At 39.4% G+C, this 17,303-nt stretch overlaps 1 protein-coding gene across 5 annotated transcripts in view; it reads right to left on the bottom strand.

Moving 5' to 3' along the window:
- The window catches only part of FRMPD4 (FERM and PDZ domain containing 4), a 412,160-nt gene that overhangs the window by 287,532 nt on the left and 107,325 nt on the right, over positions 1 to 17,303 (bottom strand). The window contains exon 1 of one of the 5 annotated variants that reach the window (XM_029999020.1): positions 17,153 to 17,197. The exons of the other annotated variants lie outside the window; for them this stretch is intronic. Coding sequence (XP_029854880.1) covers positions 17,153 to 17,169 — 17 coding nt within the window. The 5' untranslated portion in view covers positions 17,170 to 17,197. Of the gene's footprint in view, positions 1 to 17,152; positions 17,198 to 17,303 lie in introns of those variants that run through there. 5 annotated transcript variants of the gene reach the window in all.

Genomic DNA, 17,303 nt, shown 5'->3' with positions numbered 1-17,303 from the left:
TCTTTTCACTTCTTCCACCATGCCCCTTTCCTCTCTCTTCGAGCCAACACCAGGCTCATTATTTCCCACTCTTTACGCACACGCGTCCAACAGAATAAGGCACTCTGACCCAACATGCGCGACCTCAGTATTTGCATGGCTCCAGAGCAGCCTCATGAATCTAACTGTCGCACCTTAGAAACAAGGTCTTCCTTTGTGCTCCCTCTTCTGGCTTTACAAGCATACAGCACAACCACAGTAGGGTGACACGGGAGGCCACCCGAACACAGCCGTCACGGCGGTGTTTGCAGTCCTCCCTCCCCGAAAACCAACACAGAGCCATAAAGAAAGCGCTCCTGACCCACACATTACTGCTCACTGCGGCAGAACATGCTATAGAAATAACCCAGATCAGTATTCATGGGAGTGATTTATCTTATTTCACTGCTCAACACAAAAGACCAAGTACTCAACTTCCAAGTATGGCAAAAAATAGCTTCCAGCAAATTTTTTTAAGCCCATTTTAGCTCTGGAAAACCATCACATGTAAAAGAACAAACAGCCCAGCACCTTCCATAAGGGAAAAAAAAACCAGTAACATTAAAGGTTTGTATTTGGATATGTCTGGCATAAGAGGCCTTCATTTTCAAGCTCAGAATGCATTTTAATCATTTTTATATTTAATTTCATAATAAACCCAACAACTTAGGTTATTTATCTGTATTGAATTTGGCATCAAAGAGGAAAAGGAAAGGAAGGAAAAAGCCTACTGCATGGTAGCTTACTTTTCCAGTATAACGTTGTACTGCAGTGGAAGTCTATTTTGAGAAAACCTTAGTTGCCAGTAGCATAGCCTTCTTAAGTCATTTTGGTAGAAGCTGTCGAAATATACATTCTCTGGAGTCTTGCTGGATTTGGAACACTTTATCTGGCTTTATTTTACAACAAAATGGAAATTTGTGACTATTCTCTAATAAACATATTTGTGGAAGTATTAAGTTTGGGTGAGAAAAGAGCAAGTAAAATCACCTATGGTTTTCTCTGGCACACATGGGATGTATACTACAAAGCGGGACTAGACAGAGGCAAAGGTTGAGGAAGGGAGGGGAGAACATAATTGAGGCACCTTTGTCCAAGAGAACGATGCGGGAATTGTTAACGGAATGAGGTGGTGTTGGAGAGAAGCTGCTGGGCTATTGGGAGCCCTAAGCCCCATCTCTGCTCTGCATGACTGTGTTAGAATGTGAGAGAATAAAAGCCATGGCTAAACCCAGGAAAAGGGGCTGGAAACCAAGCACTCCCTTTCCTAGGCAGGTGCCCCAGCTAATTGCAACTACTTAACAGTCAGACATTATATTCTTCACAGCTCCATTTTCATTCTTGCATTTGCAACTAAATTCTTTCTCCCTGGAATATCCTAATGCCTGGTAGTCAGGAGCGACAGATGTTGGCACAGACCTCCAGCCCTCAGAGGGGGTATGAAGTGCACAAACTCCAAAGAAGGGCAGAAATTCTGCACCACCATTGTGCCCGATAATATTTTCTATTAGCTACCGCCAAATGGTTTCCCAGATCTGCTCATCAGGGACATCTGGTATTCTGCATTAGCCAATGTGAACTGGTCTGGAACACCCAGTAACCTCAGGAACATGGTGTAAATTCTGATACTTAAAGAAGCTTTTTTGTGATAACAAAGTTACTTGACTCTTCTGAAGTTTAGGAAGTAACCAAAATTTTAGAAGATATCCCATGTCATAGCAAATGGGTTCTAGGGTTCACCTACACACTTGCCTTACCACCTATCAAATCTTATTTGGCATACAGCCGTTTTAGTTTCTGGAGAGATTTGTTCAAAAGCAAACAATTCTGCATGGTCTGCAGACAGCTCCAGAAATGGTGCTTATAAACTCACACAGAAGACAAATTAACATACATGAAGCTAGCTAACAGCAGCTCACATTTACATACAAAATAGCAAATGTAGGGACACTCCAGAGTAGGTGGCTTACCTCTTGCCCTCCATGATTTTGATTTATTCTGCACTTCGTGTGAATAAATGAACACTGAAACTACAGAAAAAATCCTGGAGAAATCTAAACATAAGTCATCGTAATATAATTTACCAACAAACACTTATCAGCCAACCAACAGCATGTCTTCCAGATCCTCAACACTTTATTTGCTGTTTACCCTCTCTGAGTGGAAAAATGGTGATAAAATTCAATCTTGTTTTTACCAACATACACAGACTGCTACAGTCTGTAAACCTTTCTAAATTACAGTTTATATTAAGAATTAAGTGTTACGCACTTCAGCCTGTGGAGAATGGATGAGAAGACACTTTTCCCAGTGAAGCATATGAAAGCTGTAAGGCTTATGTTTTCTTTGCAGTAGCAATACGTTACACCCCCAAACAGAAGGCGTTCCCCATGACACCTCATCCACACATTCATACGAAGGCCAAACATAGCTGAAATCTGTAGTAGACTGACCTTTCAACCTTTTTGCCTAATTTAATCAGCTAGAAGTTAAATTACATGCCACAAAAATGTATATTCTAATACATTATATGCCAGATCAGACTATAAAGTTCCAGAAGGATCTGACTCCCAATGGTATATAAGGCTTACGAAGAACACAACTACTGAACAGGAATTCATTTTTGTTGGATACACTGTTCCATAAAACTTCTCTCTCAAGTCTGCTTTGCCTTTTTTTTTTTTTTTTTTTTTTTTTAAGTGCTCTGGAGGTCCAAAGTTTTTGATAAAAAAGGGTAAAAAAAAAATCAAATGCCCCACATTACCTCACCTGAAAATTTAGGTTTGTATATCTATAAGAAAGTCCCCTTCTTTTCATCAGTTCCCAAATATTATTATTCACCAGCACATGGAAGTTTTTCCTCTCCTCCAGTTTTGTTTGTTTTTTTAAAAAACAGGACCTGAAACTAAGCAATGTTCCAGGTGAGAGTGGATTATCTCACTGCATCTTGCATTCCCCATTACAATGGAAACAAAGTAATTCTTTAAAAAAATACTGCCAAGCCCATTTCTTACCTAGTGGATGAACACTCTGTTTTTTAGATGTTGCCATTGAATGCTGACAGGTTTTTCCACAAGTAACACAGGAAAACACAAAGATTTATTTTGCAAATGGTTAAGAAGTTACAACTCAGCAACATGCATGAAATTACTAACAGACATGTCACAATAAACATTCTCAGCAAAAGCATTTCCCCATATTTTCTGACCTGTGTAAGGCAAAATCAGAAGAAAAAAAAAAGGGGGGGGGGGAGGCTATCAGCAATGTTTATGCAGTTCCCATCCAAGGGAGCAGACTCTTGGCTAAATCCAGACGCAAGTTGAGCAGACTGCAGGTGATCCACTCTTCTGTCACCGCCAAGTGCCACTGCAATCAATCAGAATCACTACAGGGACACGGGACAGAGGAAAACAGACAGTTTTAAAACCGAAAGGTAAAAAGTATGTTTTTAATTTTAGCGTGTGTAAGTATTTTTAATTATGCACTAGAAAAGCATGTTTTAAGACAATTCCACATGGAAATAGGCTGTCCTTTAGAAAATTCTTAAGTAAGGCCCAATACCTAACTTGTGTAAGGTAACGCCAAAGGCAACCTTGAATTTCAAAACCAGCTGATGATTTGGCATCCTTATTTGGAAGTCAGCATTCATTAGCTTACAGACAACCAGACGACAAACACAGTTATTTCTAAGAAAATAAAATAGAAAAAATTGTCTATAGCTGTTTCCCCTCTCCCCATAATCAGGACATCAAAAGAAATACATGACAAGTAGGTAATCAGAACTAGTGGCTTCTTCTGGAATAACAAATCTCTCCCATGCTTTACCAGGTGACAGATGAATTCTGTGATCTGATCTTTACATCGAGCCCAGGCAGAGTCAGTGCCTGATGATTACAGAGGTAAGTTTTCCATCCAGTTGACCACCATCATTATCACTATCCGAGTATTTGTGATTTCTGTACGTGTCGATGAATGTCAAAAAATACTAAACAAGTAACCATGCACTAAACTGTAAAAATACCTTACTGCAGAGCTGAAGTAGTATTTTTTTCTTCTACCGTGGAACAACCGTAACTTTCAACACAACATTCATGAGTTATGAAAGTCTAACTTGAGAATGGAAAGACATGGTCTTTGCCTCTCAAATGACTGTTACATTTATATAGCAAAGACTCTCAATATGTATTTTATAGGAGCTGTACAGTAAGCTGAGTGGGCATGTGTGCGCATTGGTGCATTTACACACCCCTACACCCCCAAACATGCAACTCCTTTGTCATTATTAACGCCGGTTATTCAGCAAATTCTTCAAAACAGTTGCTGGACTAAGCGTGCCAGTTTGGAGAGTAGATCATGTCATCTGGTAACGTAATGCAAATTTTACATCCCAGCTGAAGAGTCTGCCAAGCCTGGGAACTGTCACATTCAGAAGCACTCCATCAGCACGGGGAAGCAGACCTAAAAACGTATAGCAGGCTTCCTTCCCTCAACCAACCCGACAGCAGTAGCTACTGCAGCACTGCGTGGAAGGAGCTTCATTAATTCCACTCAGGGTATGTGGGGCCAGTTGTGGTTGACTGGACAAAGAGAACCAGCATCTGGGACAGGCAGGTCCTACCAGATGAAATCAGAGCAACAGTTAAGCCTGCGAAGAAAGTTTTGGCTGCGATTCAAGTTACACTGTTGTTTACTTAGTGGGTAAAGAGACACTGTACACAGGGTTATTTGGCCTATGCAGTGTGCATACAGTTTGGCTGGAAGGAAAAAAAAAAAAAAAAAAAAAAAAAAAAGACAAAACCAACCACGCTGCATTTTAGTTATAAGGGCTGTATCATTCAGTTCACAAAGTAAAAAATGAGCAAGTGAAGAGGGAATAAAATGACTGTATGTATTTGAAAAACAAAGTAGCCATGCTGTCTTTACTTACCAAACTTTTGCAAAGATCACACAAAAACAAGAGTGAAGTTTCCTTACCATTTCACATAACTACACAAAGTTTAAGCCTTCCTGTCACAAAACACTAAAGACAGAACCAACAGCAAATTTGCTGTCCAATGCTCCAAATTGCTTTCCCCGAACATAAGTATAAAGGAAAGCACAAACCATCTATTCCCCCCCAAGACCTTTAAAACCCAGAATATTGAACTAATACCAAAAAAATCTGGTGCGAGAAGGTGCCTTTTTGTGGTCAGAGTACCCACACACGCACATGCCCCTGCGGTACTGCCAAGCAATCGTTACAACTTGTGAGTCAGCATTAAGTACTCATCTTGGAAGGGGGATCTAGCATAAGAAAGCTGCTTGAGTGGAAAACTGCTTGGAGAGGGACAGGGAAAAGGAAAGAAAGCAGCAAACCATACCACAGAAATTGAGAGACAAACAGTTTTCTGCTTACTACCACATTTAGAGATGGAAAAAGGAGTATTTTGAACACTGGATAGGATAAATGTCAGTTGTTATCATTACACCTTGGTAAACACATGTTGATCCAGTAATATTTTATACAGCTAAAATCAATTTCAGCCATTTTGAGATAATGCCCAAGAAGATAGGTATTGTGTCCTCTAATTAGAAAGCTACTCATTGCAGCACTGAACTATGAACCATTGGGGGGGGGGGGGGGGGGGGGAATCAAACTAATGCTGCTTTATCTGTCCTACGAAAGACACATTTTAAACATTTAACATGAAAACAGAATTTCTCTTTTTGAGAAGCAGCACGTAACATGAGAATATAGGATGAACTCTGACATTAATGGCTAATGAACACAAATGAAAGGGAAACACTTCCACAAGCATACACTTGTCTATTCATTTCAAGGCCACAGAACACTATGAGGTCAAGATGAGCTTTAGAAAACACAACAAAAAGCAAATCAACATTCTGCCATTAAATAAATACAAAGTACTTTTGTTGAGATGAAGGATGAAGCTTGCACTGACATCTGGAAGAGTGAAGATTCCTCTCTTACTCTTCACATAGCAGGCTACTATTAAATCTATTAAACAATCACCACGACAGGTAGCACACCCAGGTGCCATGGACAACTTGAATCCAATAGGGCAAGTATGGAAATAATTTGCAGGGGCACAGAATCTGCCAGCTTTCCACACTGCCATTTCCACTGCCTTTTTGGAATATCCCCTTCTCAACAAGGCCCGTCACAGTACCTTAATGCCTACTAAGGGCATCAAAAGAGAAGAAGAAGAATCAATGTTTTGCTTTGAAAAAAACCCCTTTGTTTTCAGTAAACAAACATGCAATATATTCAGCATGAAAAATAAAGATATCAGAAGTTTTTTATCCAAGCATGTCAACTAAAGCAAAACAGGCTTGTATTCCACTGTTTGTATTCAAAGACTATTACTTATAAAGTGGTCTTAAGACATACTAAATATTAGTCATCGAGATGCATGATATTAGCCTATTTTTCTAGGGGAAAAAAAAAAAAAAAAAAAAAAAAGAGTAAAAACTACAGTATTTTAATTGTGCATCCTGACAGTACTTCCCTTGATATACTATATTTTTATACAATAAAGAAAAACAAGCCAAAAGAGATTGAATAGTTCTTAATTAAAATTTTTCAATGGAATAATTTATTGTGGGGTTTTTTAGAGTGATCCTTTAGATATATCCTTCAAGATCCCTGTAACCACCACCTTCTTTAGCCCACATTGTCAGTGATGTGATAGAGTTGATAGGTAAACACTGCAAAGCATGAAAGTGATAGACAAGGAAGGGGCTCCTGAAGTGCCATATATATATATAAGGAATGACAGAAGATACAGTAGGAACTGAAAAATTGCTGTATGGAAACTCCTTGAAGTTTACTCCTGTTTGTGTTAAAAAAGAGAAAGCCACAGTCTGAAACTGAATTAAGAATTCAGGCTAATTAATGCACCTATAAAACTTCCATTTCCAGCTTAGAAATGAAGAGCATTTGAAAAGCACGCCATTAACGCTCTCCAATTCTTTTTGTGGTTTCGGAAGCAGCACAGACACACTACACCAGCTTCTGTAAGATGTTCTTTCCAAGTTTGGAAATAAAGCATTTGAAAAGAAACCTTTTATCTCTTCAGACAGCTTCTGGAACCTGGAAAACATGTACATGGAAAGCATATAACTACCAACTTACTGCTATGAATGAACACGTGTTCCTTATTTAAAAAATAAAATTAAAAAAATTAAACAACCTCTCATTTGTCCTGGACGGTTCATCTTCTACAAGCAATGTAGGAAAATTAATCCCCTGGACAATGGCTTTCCTCTCCAGCCTCATAAGGTAAAGATATGAAGAGAAATCTGCTTTTTAAAACAATTCACACTAACAGGAAGCCAGTTTCATTCGACCGTATGGCATGGGAGCAGGGGTGGAACACCTTGATATGTCAGGATGTACATGACACACGAAAGCTGCATTTAGCGCTCAGAACCCGCACGTGGTTGCGCAGGTTCCCAGGCAAAGCCGAGTCACTCGAGTGCAGCAGAACAGGCTCCGAAGGCAGGAGAAGGTGGGGACAGGGAAGCCAGAGGAGCCAGGAAAGACCTGAGGAATTTCAGAGGGACCGAGGGACTTCTCCCTCCCCTCCAACCCACCTCTTCCAGGATACTCCCCTCTCCCCAGATTCGCTCGGGTGTGGGGTTCTCACATAGCCCCCCCACTTCGCAGTTCCCCAGAGGCAACCCAACGGGGGTCTCGGCCTCTGCAGCCTCCCACAGCAGCTCCCATCGCCGACGTGGTGCAACGTAACGGAGCTGATCAGGTGCCAAAAGCCCCACTCGCCTTCCTCCCCTTCCACCTTGCTGCCCAAGACAACATGCTCCAATCACTTCTGCCAGGCCAGTTTAGATATCTACACCAGCAGAGAAGAAACATACCAGAACCAGTTTTCTAGTGAGTTTCGTCCCTGAAGTAGCTCATCGTGGTGTAAGATGTGCATAAAAAGCTGCAGGAAATAAGATGGGGAAAAAAAAAAAAAGAAGAAAGCAGAGATCAGCTCCCACAGTCTCGTGAGGCCTCCGGCCACCAGCAGTTACATCAGGTTGACCATACTACAGAAGTGCCCCCTCAAAATGCTTCAGAGTGCCAGGGCCTACTCCTAATTTTTGCCCATACCAATGAAAAAACACCTAATGCTTTCTGGGTTTGGGGATTTTTTTTTTTTTTTTTTTAAGCCACAATAAAACATAAGCACGTCCCCCAATTACTATAGATGCTGCAGTCAAGTTCTCTGCATTTGAGGGGGGGGGTCACCAATCATCAAGTGCAGGGGGATGAGCTTCACCCTGAGAAAACCCACCATCCTGATTGTCACGGCGTCTCTTAAGCAGCAGATACACAGGGAGACAGGGACCACCTTGTTATTTCATGTGTTGAGCTACTTCAAGCTCAGCCACCAGAAACCCCTTGGTTTCGAGAAGAAACTCAAGACCTTAAAAAAAAAAAAAAAGATAGTTCTTTCTGTTGCAATGCTGGAGTGAATTCTTCCTTTTTTTAATAGCAGTCACGCAGATTACAGCGCATCTAACCAATTAATTCAACCAGCTTTATGAAGCAAATAAACTCCTACCCAGGCAACAATGCAAGTTCATCTTCACATAAAGATCAGCTAGTCTTGAACAATTACTTCAATTCACTCACGGCAAATAAGCCCTCGTTCAGTACAACATTCATTAACTTGGTTTCTCCAATTTCTCTCTTCCTACCTCCGCCGCTCCTCCCCTATTACATGCTGTAGCCCCTATTCACCCTGCCCGCAAAGCAGAATCGTCAAGTACAGATCATTCCCCATGAGTGGTTCTCCGTCCCTCTTCACTGTGTGCCCTTGGCAGAGGAGAACACACCCCTTGTAAACGTGACAGGTAACGCACAATACATAATGCAAAGTAAAAACCTAAGCAGATAGTTTTGTCATGAAGTTGGCTATCTGCCTCTCTCTGGGAAAAAAAAATTATTTTTCTTCAAAGATAAAAATTAACATTTTGGTTAACATCATCTGAGGTTTTCAACAAGTAAAAAATAAAAATCAAGAAAAGCAGATGCCTTTAAATTACAATTTTCATATGTTCCATAACCTAACGTCAGTGAAGAAAAAAAAAAATGGATGTGAATTTTGATCATTTCTACCTGAACACATAAACTATGTTTTGACTTGATTAGTCACATCGCATAGACAAAACAAGTGACACTTGTCTTTTCTGTGCTAAAGTTGTACAACCTGTTATGTACTGCAGTGTTAAACAAACAGCCCACTTCTTTCTAGAGCAGGCAAGGCCTTAAAGGTCGTGCTATAGTAACGTCCCATTTTTTATGTGGGATAAAGGCCTAATGTCACAAGCAAAGAAAAATTTGAACTTTAGCACCACTGGGGCAGGATCCTCTGTGTGACTGCAATCTCTGCTCTCTTACAGCTCCTGTTATGGATGCTTCAAGAAAATCAGGCTTGTGATAGCCTCATTTAGAGCAAGCCAAAGTCAGTGCCATTGTGCAGGCATTCAGGTAAATATGAAGCATCCTGGCTCTACTAATCTTCTTCGATACGGACTATTTCCAGATTTCTTCTTCAGATATCTGCTGCTCTATTTCAGTCAAATACAGAGCACAAGTGAAATACACGCAGCTCGGACTTGTAACACACGCCGAGCTTGTTCGACAGAGCTGGTGCAACTGTTACTGCTTCTGGTAGCATTTACCTCCATAGAATAATGGGTATTTTGCTCTCTAAACATATGAGTACTGCCAAATCAAGAGTAAAATAATCACAAATTCAAGATTAACAACAAACAGTGAAACTGCAAAATCTATAAGCAAGGTAAGCAAAACCTTATGGGCTACATAATGCTGGAAAAGTATTTTACATAAATGAATAAGCACTTACATGGGGAAGGCTGACAGTTCATCTGAACAATAAAAACTAAATCATGCAAATACCTCTGGAAGTTTTTCATCCTAAATGGGGTATGATCAGTACTGCAAAATTTTACAAATACTGATTTTATATTTTCTTCCTAAACAAGGTTATTTTCAACAATTATGTCTTCTCTCCCCCACCCCCCAAAACCAAACAAAAAGGTACATATAGAGAAATAAATTCTGAGGAACAAAGGGACACTTTCTTGGCATTTTTGATTGTTAATGTAAATCACTAAGTAGTTTTCATTAATCCACACATACATACTTTTTGTATCTATAGACAGTTTTTTAAATAAAGTCATAATACATTCCAATATCACAAGTCTTTTTCCCTTAAGGTTCCAAAGATTTCAAGCAGAACCCAAAAATGAACTCTACCAAGAACCTTTTAAGACACATTCTCAACACTTGACTTTAGAATACAAATATTCCTTCTTCGTCTTCACCACCTTCTTTTTATTCTCTGTATAAATCTCCTTTTTACTAACTGTTCTCAAAATATGAATTATAAAATGGTTTCAGGATATCCACCTGTTCTCCAGAACCTTATCTTCCCAAACTCCCATAGCTAAAACTGACACCCAGCATTTACCCTCACTAACTTTACAGTAATTAAAATTAAAAAGCTTGCATTCAGTAGCCACTGACAATGTTTTTGTAATAACAGAATTCTTTGAAAAAGAAAAGCAAGTGTTTCATCTAAAGCTATGTGCTGGTTTTGGCTGGGATAGAGTTAATTTTCTTCATAGTAGCTGGTATGGGGCTACGTTTTGGATTTGTGCTGAAAACAGGGCTGGTAACACAGGGATGTTTTCATCACTGCTGAGCAGGGCTTACACAGAGCCAAGGGCTGTTCTGCTCCTCACCCCACCCCACCAGCGAGGAGACTGGGGGGGCACAAGAAACTGGGAGGGGACACAGCCGGGACAGCTGACCCCAACTGACCCAAGGGATATTCCAGACCATAGGACGTCATGCTCAGCAATAAAATTAGGTGGAAGGTTGGTGGGGGGGCCACTGCTCAGGAACTGGCTGGGATCGGTCAGTTGGTGGTGAGCAACTTTTCATTTGCATCACTTGTCTTTCTTGGGTTTTATTTCTGTCTGTTATTTTCCTTTTCATTACAGTTTTTTATTATTATTATTTTATTTCAATTATTAAACTGTTCTTATCTCAACCCACAAGTTCACTCACTTTTACCCTTCCAATTCTCTTCCCCCCATCCTGCTGGGGGGGAGTTAGTGAGAGGCAGTGTGATGCTTAGTTGCCAGCCAGGGTTAAACCATGACAAGCTAGTAACTCCTAAAACAGTTGTGAAAAGCCCGAAGTCAATCAACTTTGCTGTCAAACAGCAACTGTTTTCCTTACCATCAAAGGAAGTTATTTTTGTCCAAGCAATACACCTCACAAGGGACTTTGCTTAAAAGATACTAATCAGCTTTTTATCACGTCCTTCTCCTATTTGAAGTCACCGGTGAAAATTACTTAATAGGATGCTGCCTTGCATTACCCACCGCCATGCTCATTCTACTTCTTCAGAGTGTTCTTACTCATTCAAAACATTTTTTCTTTGAGTTCTTCTTTGTTGGTTATTAAAAATAATGAAAATAAATATCTGCTTTTATAGCCAATAACCAACCTATTAAAGGGAGTTTCTGGTAGAGACTTCTACAGCACAAGGTCCTGATTTAGGTCAGAGAGGCTTTTGAGTCCTGGAGTACTTCAGATTTCTAGCTCCAGTGTACTTTCACATGTTTAGATTTTAAGCAGTGTTGATTTCACTAGGATTTGAACGTGCAGTTAATTACTGAAATGTATATTACCAGCACTGTTGTTTGCTTCATTTCCAGTCAATGGAATAATTATCAGAAACAGAGTCTCACAGACCCTTTTAAAAGTCTTCAAACATACCTTCAATAAACGTGAACACAAAAGGTTGTATTTCTTCAAGGCACTTCAGAAAATTTTAATCACAATTACTCATGATTATAAAAAGCACCTCTAAGTACAGTTTGGTATTATTGGAAGTCTCTTCCTGTTCAAGGCATGTCCCTACAATATTTAAACACTGATAACTTATCAGCGCCAAAAGTTTCTGTAATGTGGTAGATCCAAATAGGTTATGTGCAGTCATGAAAATGAGTAATTCATGTATCTGGATTGTCTCGCCTGGTTTAATAGAGCTACTTGTGCATGACACAGTATGTAGGGCTGGAAGCCAAAATTACTTTTCCCTTCTTCACATTTGATTTTTTGCATTATTTGTCTTCAACAGTTACAGCCCCTTCCCAGATGATGGTTCATTTTATAGGAGATGGTAGCTCCTACATGACTTTACTCAATTCTTCATCACATCAGTCAGATACTAAGTTGTGATACACTGACATAACTGCATGAAAATGCTGTCAAGAGCAGTAAAATACCCCTTCTCTGCCACACTACCAGCAGAGCTGAGAGCAAGTATTATCCACTCATTATTTCAGGTCATGGTTTGTATTTTCTACGAACAACAGCTTGGTGCACTTCCATAATGACCTAGAATGTTGTAAAATATGGAAACATACCCTCATTTTGTATTACTGTTATGGTTAAGGAATTTTTTTCAATTTAACTGAAATTTCCCGTATGTGTCTGTCAGACTGAAAAGATAAGCAGGTTTCTCAAAAAAAACCCCAACCAAACAAAAAAAACCACAAACAAACAAAAAACCCTCAAACTAAACAAAAAACTCTAAAACAACTCAGGCCCTTCCTGGTACCAGCAAATACAGAGGAAAGAAAAAACACAAACTTTTCTTTCTTCTCAAACTATATTAGAATATTAACAGATTGACTTAAACGTGCACACACAAGAACATTGGTGCAAGTTGTGATTATAAAAGAAACCATCCCAAGATTCTTGATTCAACCATGTCTAAGGATTTGACATCACAGATTGAAGCTCTCCAAAAAACCTCAAAAGCAAATGGAAGACAAATCTTTCTAGAAATGAAAATATTATACTGAACCTGCACATGCTTTGATTGTTCTTAAATCAGAGCATTCTTCTCAAAGTTCCCATTCCACCTTCTTTAGTAATTAGTAGAAGAGAGGGAGAGAAAAGCATTACTTGTGGAGTTTGTTTTCCATTTTTTTGCTTTCTCAAAGATTTCCAGAGAAAAGGTTACTTCTGGTTACATCTTTTAAGCACTGTATCACTAGGCAAACAGTATTTAGAGAACATACATATTTAGCAGAGTTGCATCATCATTCACTGGCCACTTGACAAGTTTACAGCAGTTCATAATATAAGGAGCGGTTTTAATAAATCTCTAAACTGCTGAAGCTGTTATGACATACAACATTACTAACATCACAGGCATTAAAGCACGTGTCTATTATGTGTATCAGCTAACAAAACAGACAAATGATAAAATATAGGGTAAAGCTCTTGCATTAATATGAATAGACAAATATTTCACTAAATGTAATGCAGTCCTCAAGAAAAAAAGGTAAAATGAATTCATGGTCATTTGAATTATCATCCAGTATAATAAAATCCTTTTTAGAATTAAATTACCTCCTTTGAGCATAAAAAGGATAATCATAGGCTTTCTTACTGTCTTTTGTAAATACCGAAAATAATTTACAAGCTATGATGTTGTCATTTCAAAGAGTACTCATAAAAATTGTTCCAAAAATCATATGTAAAATAGCATCAGTAACTTAAGTACACTTTTAATTGTCTCTCCATTAAGGTGCTTTTTAAACATCACAGCAAAATGAAAACATGACAAGGAAAATCACAAGTAAAGAAAGATGCTATTCTGATTAACTAAAGAAAAGATAGATAAGCATGCCAAAATCTTCTCAAATTCCTTAAAAAAAAAAAAAAAAAAAATCAAACAACAGACTGTCTAATCTCAGAACCTTAAATCTGGAAAACATACATCTGCTTGGCCACATAAAAATAACTAAACCATGAAGCCAAGCAACCTTGTTCCCTGTAAAAACCAGAGCCTAGTATTCAGAATCTACAAACACAGCTTCTGGTTTGTTAGATTTTAAGATAGATCTGGGAGAGAACCTTTCACACCAGTTTGGCAGGACATCTAAAGACAGTATCTGGAGAGAACAGGACCACGCGCAGGAGTACAAAGGCTGAAAAACAAGACAACAAGTGCAAGAGTCCGAGATACGGAGTCTGTTTGGACTTGCTTCACTTTTATAAGGCGTAAGAACCCAAAAGCCCAAATGTTTGTGCAGGTACCAAGTCAATCTACCTGATTTAGAGATGCCCAGCTATGGAAAGACAAGCACAAAAGATGAGAATGTGCGATTTATCCAACCCCAATCAAAAAGGACTCTGTAAGAGGTTCCTCCTCAGTGAGAAAACCGGCCTCAGGTTTAGCATAATCACAGGGGAAAAAAAGCCATATTTGAGCGCTCTCTGAAAAGAGGAGCTTGCAGTGTTATGGGATTGTTTTTTTGTTGTTGTTTTAAAGCTGATTCCAAGGGGTACAGCAGGGATATGGCTATTCACATCCAGTTTTTAATGGAATAAACTTAAACTCAACAATAATGGATGGCAATGCAAAACTTGAGCAGACAAGTAAAGATCCAGGTATGATAAATTTACCTACCACATACCACAAATTAGCATCATTGTTAAGGACGAGTCCAAGTCTTGCTGGTATCCTGTTTGTTATACGGGGTTAACTCTCCATTAATTATACTTTTACAGCCACAGTGAGGTAGTGCAGATGTCTACTTTCTGACCCCATACCACAGCCCTATGTTGGGGAGGCTTCCTTTCTGGTGACAAATGGCTCACGCGAGCTCAGAACTTCTTCCACAAAGGTAATTGTGACAAGAGACATCCAACCCACCCTTACCAGTATTGCCACAGCTTACAGACCGATGGCCGCTCACGTGGACAGTCATGTTATTTTCTACCTAGTCTTATTTGGCAGAGCTAAACAGTAGCAGAGGCACAGAAGCTATGCGTCCCAACTCTGGAGGGTCACTACCCCATTCACTCACATTCAGCTGGTATCCAGACAACCATCTTTCCATATGAAAGTTTTATATCCTGCTATAGAAGCTTGGAAACAGAACTGACCTCTACAGACATCATGAAAACAGTCATGCCCAATGAACAGATTTTCTAACTAAAAATACATTCTATGAACAGACACGTAAACTCTTGCTAACCTCTGTTCACTATTCTGACCTACTATTTCATAGTTCGTCTGTCCAGTACCGACTAGAAACTTGACACTGTGCCCTTTACTCAGATTTACCTAGATCTGAAAACGCTCCATTTCATATTTGCCGCAACAGCACCATCATTCCTCTGCTCCCAATACCTACACTCAAGAATCACCGCTCCATACCTGTGCTCATTCTACTCTTTCCCCAAGCAGCTGCTAAAAGCAATTAAAGAGAGAATACCGGGCAGCCAGGCAGACTTCTGATCCAACCTCTCTGGCAATTTTTATGTGCACCTTATCTATCCTACTAATCCTCCCTCCCAAATTACAGACATACCACACCATACACGCTTACGCAGCCCACACTACAGAAATATTCACCTGCCTTATACAGCTCAACATCAGTGTACTGATCCGTTAAACAAGGCTTGTCAATCATTCTCTACACTTGGAAAGTCATTAAAAGAAAACGGTTTTGGGTTGGTTTTTTTTTTTTTTCCTCCGGAGAATGACGCCACAGGATTTATACCAAAACAACGACTCCAGATCATTACTAGACTGGTGAATTTCCAAAAGGGGGGGTGGGAGAGAAGCTATGTCAGTGAAAGTGCAATCAATATTTCTACATGGTATTTTTGTTTTCAGTGTCAGATGGGTATCTCCAATCTTTAGAAATCAACAGAAACTTTACCATGAAGCATCTATATTTGATGCATAGTACACAACATGACAGACATACAAAGGCAAGGAAAGAAAAGATTACCAGAGATTACATCTGTTGTAAAACCAGTTTGGCATTCTCTTCCATTTCACACACATTGCCCGTATTCCCCACTCACCCGCAATTGTGGACGATGGTTGAAGCAGTTGCAGAAGAGTCTGTAAAAGACCCTACACACACAGGTACCACATAAAAAAACTGCACAGATAATTAAAACATAATAATGTTTTATGTATGCTATGTAAAATTTTATATCCAGTAGCTACCTTCTAAGAGTTTATATCCTATCTTGAGCTTATTCTAGATAAAACCTCTTATACATTAATTGATCAAGGCAAAATTTAAATTCTCACCACATCTATTAAAATTATACCATGACTTTAAGAAGTATCCCTTCCAGTAGCCATGCATAACAGAGCTTATCCTTGCCACTGCCTGCAGAATCAAGGCTGCAGACTACAACTGTAATAGCTGACTTGCAAGCTAAAATGAGAAGACCTGAATGCGCAACAAAATAATATTGAAAAAAAGACTGAAAGTCATAAAAAAGCTCAGCACCAGCCAAGTTCAAAACAACTTTCTGTAGGTAATCTGCCCGCAAGATCACACTCTCGGTTAAATACTGTTTACCATCGCACTCCTTTCTTTCAGAAAGGCCTTCCTTCTAACAGCAAAGAAAGAACCGGCATTTTCAGGCAAACTAGTTTTTCAACCCAATTGCACAGAGGGATTAAAAATGGGGTTTACACTGGAACCTATCTGCTCCGTGAAGCTCTCATAGAATTGGAACAGATACCTAGCTGTTACCTAGGAAACAGCAAGTAAAGTCCTGTGTAAACTATTAGGACATCTAACAACCAGAAAATTAGAAACGAAAAGAGTAGCTCTGTACAGAAATTATTTACTGCAATCTACAAAATGAACTCACTCCCTAAGCACTTCATATCTTTGAATCAAGCAAAGCCAGATGCAAGCTTTGAAACTTGGGAATTCATTTCAGAAGAAACTTTCAGGTTCTTCTGGAAAAATGCTATGATCTGCCTTTACTTAAATACAAATCTCAGCATTGGCAACAGCTGTGTCTTCGAGTATGCAGAAAGCTACCCATTTTGTACACAGCAACAAAGACCAAAGCTTCCTATATATATATACACACACAGAAATTGCCATGTAGCTGCCTTAATAACATTTCCAAGTGGCGCATCCCTTTCTCTCCCTTTAATTCTAGCTCAAGTGTGACATGAAGAGCTGGTAGCTTGTCTAAAACACTGTTTCCAAACAAATAGAAGAGGTCAAGCAATTCAGTTACCTAGAAAGAAATATCATACTACGTCACCTGCTCCTTATCTATGCGAGCATATTTTCCCTCTCCTCAAAGTTTCCACTGTAGTAACTGCTGCTGCAGCTCTAGCGGTATCAGCCGGGAACACGACCCAAGGAAAGCCGAGCGGGCTGCTAGT

This window comes from Aquila chrysaetos, chromosome 23, assembly GCF_900496995.4.
Source record: "Aquila chrysaetos chrysaetos chromosome 23, bAquChr1.4, whole genome shotgun sequence".
In the NCBI taxonomy this organism is placed as follows: domain Eukaryota; kingdom Metazoa; phylum Chordata; class Aves; order Accipitriformes; family Accipitridae; genus Aquila; species Aquila chrysaetos.
The sequence above is the reverse complement of the archived record's forward strand: the minus strand, read 5'-3'. Positions and strand labels throughout refer to the sequence as shown.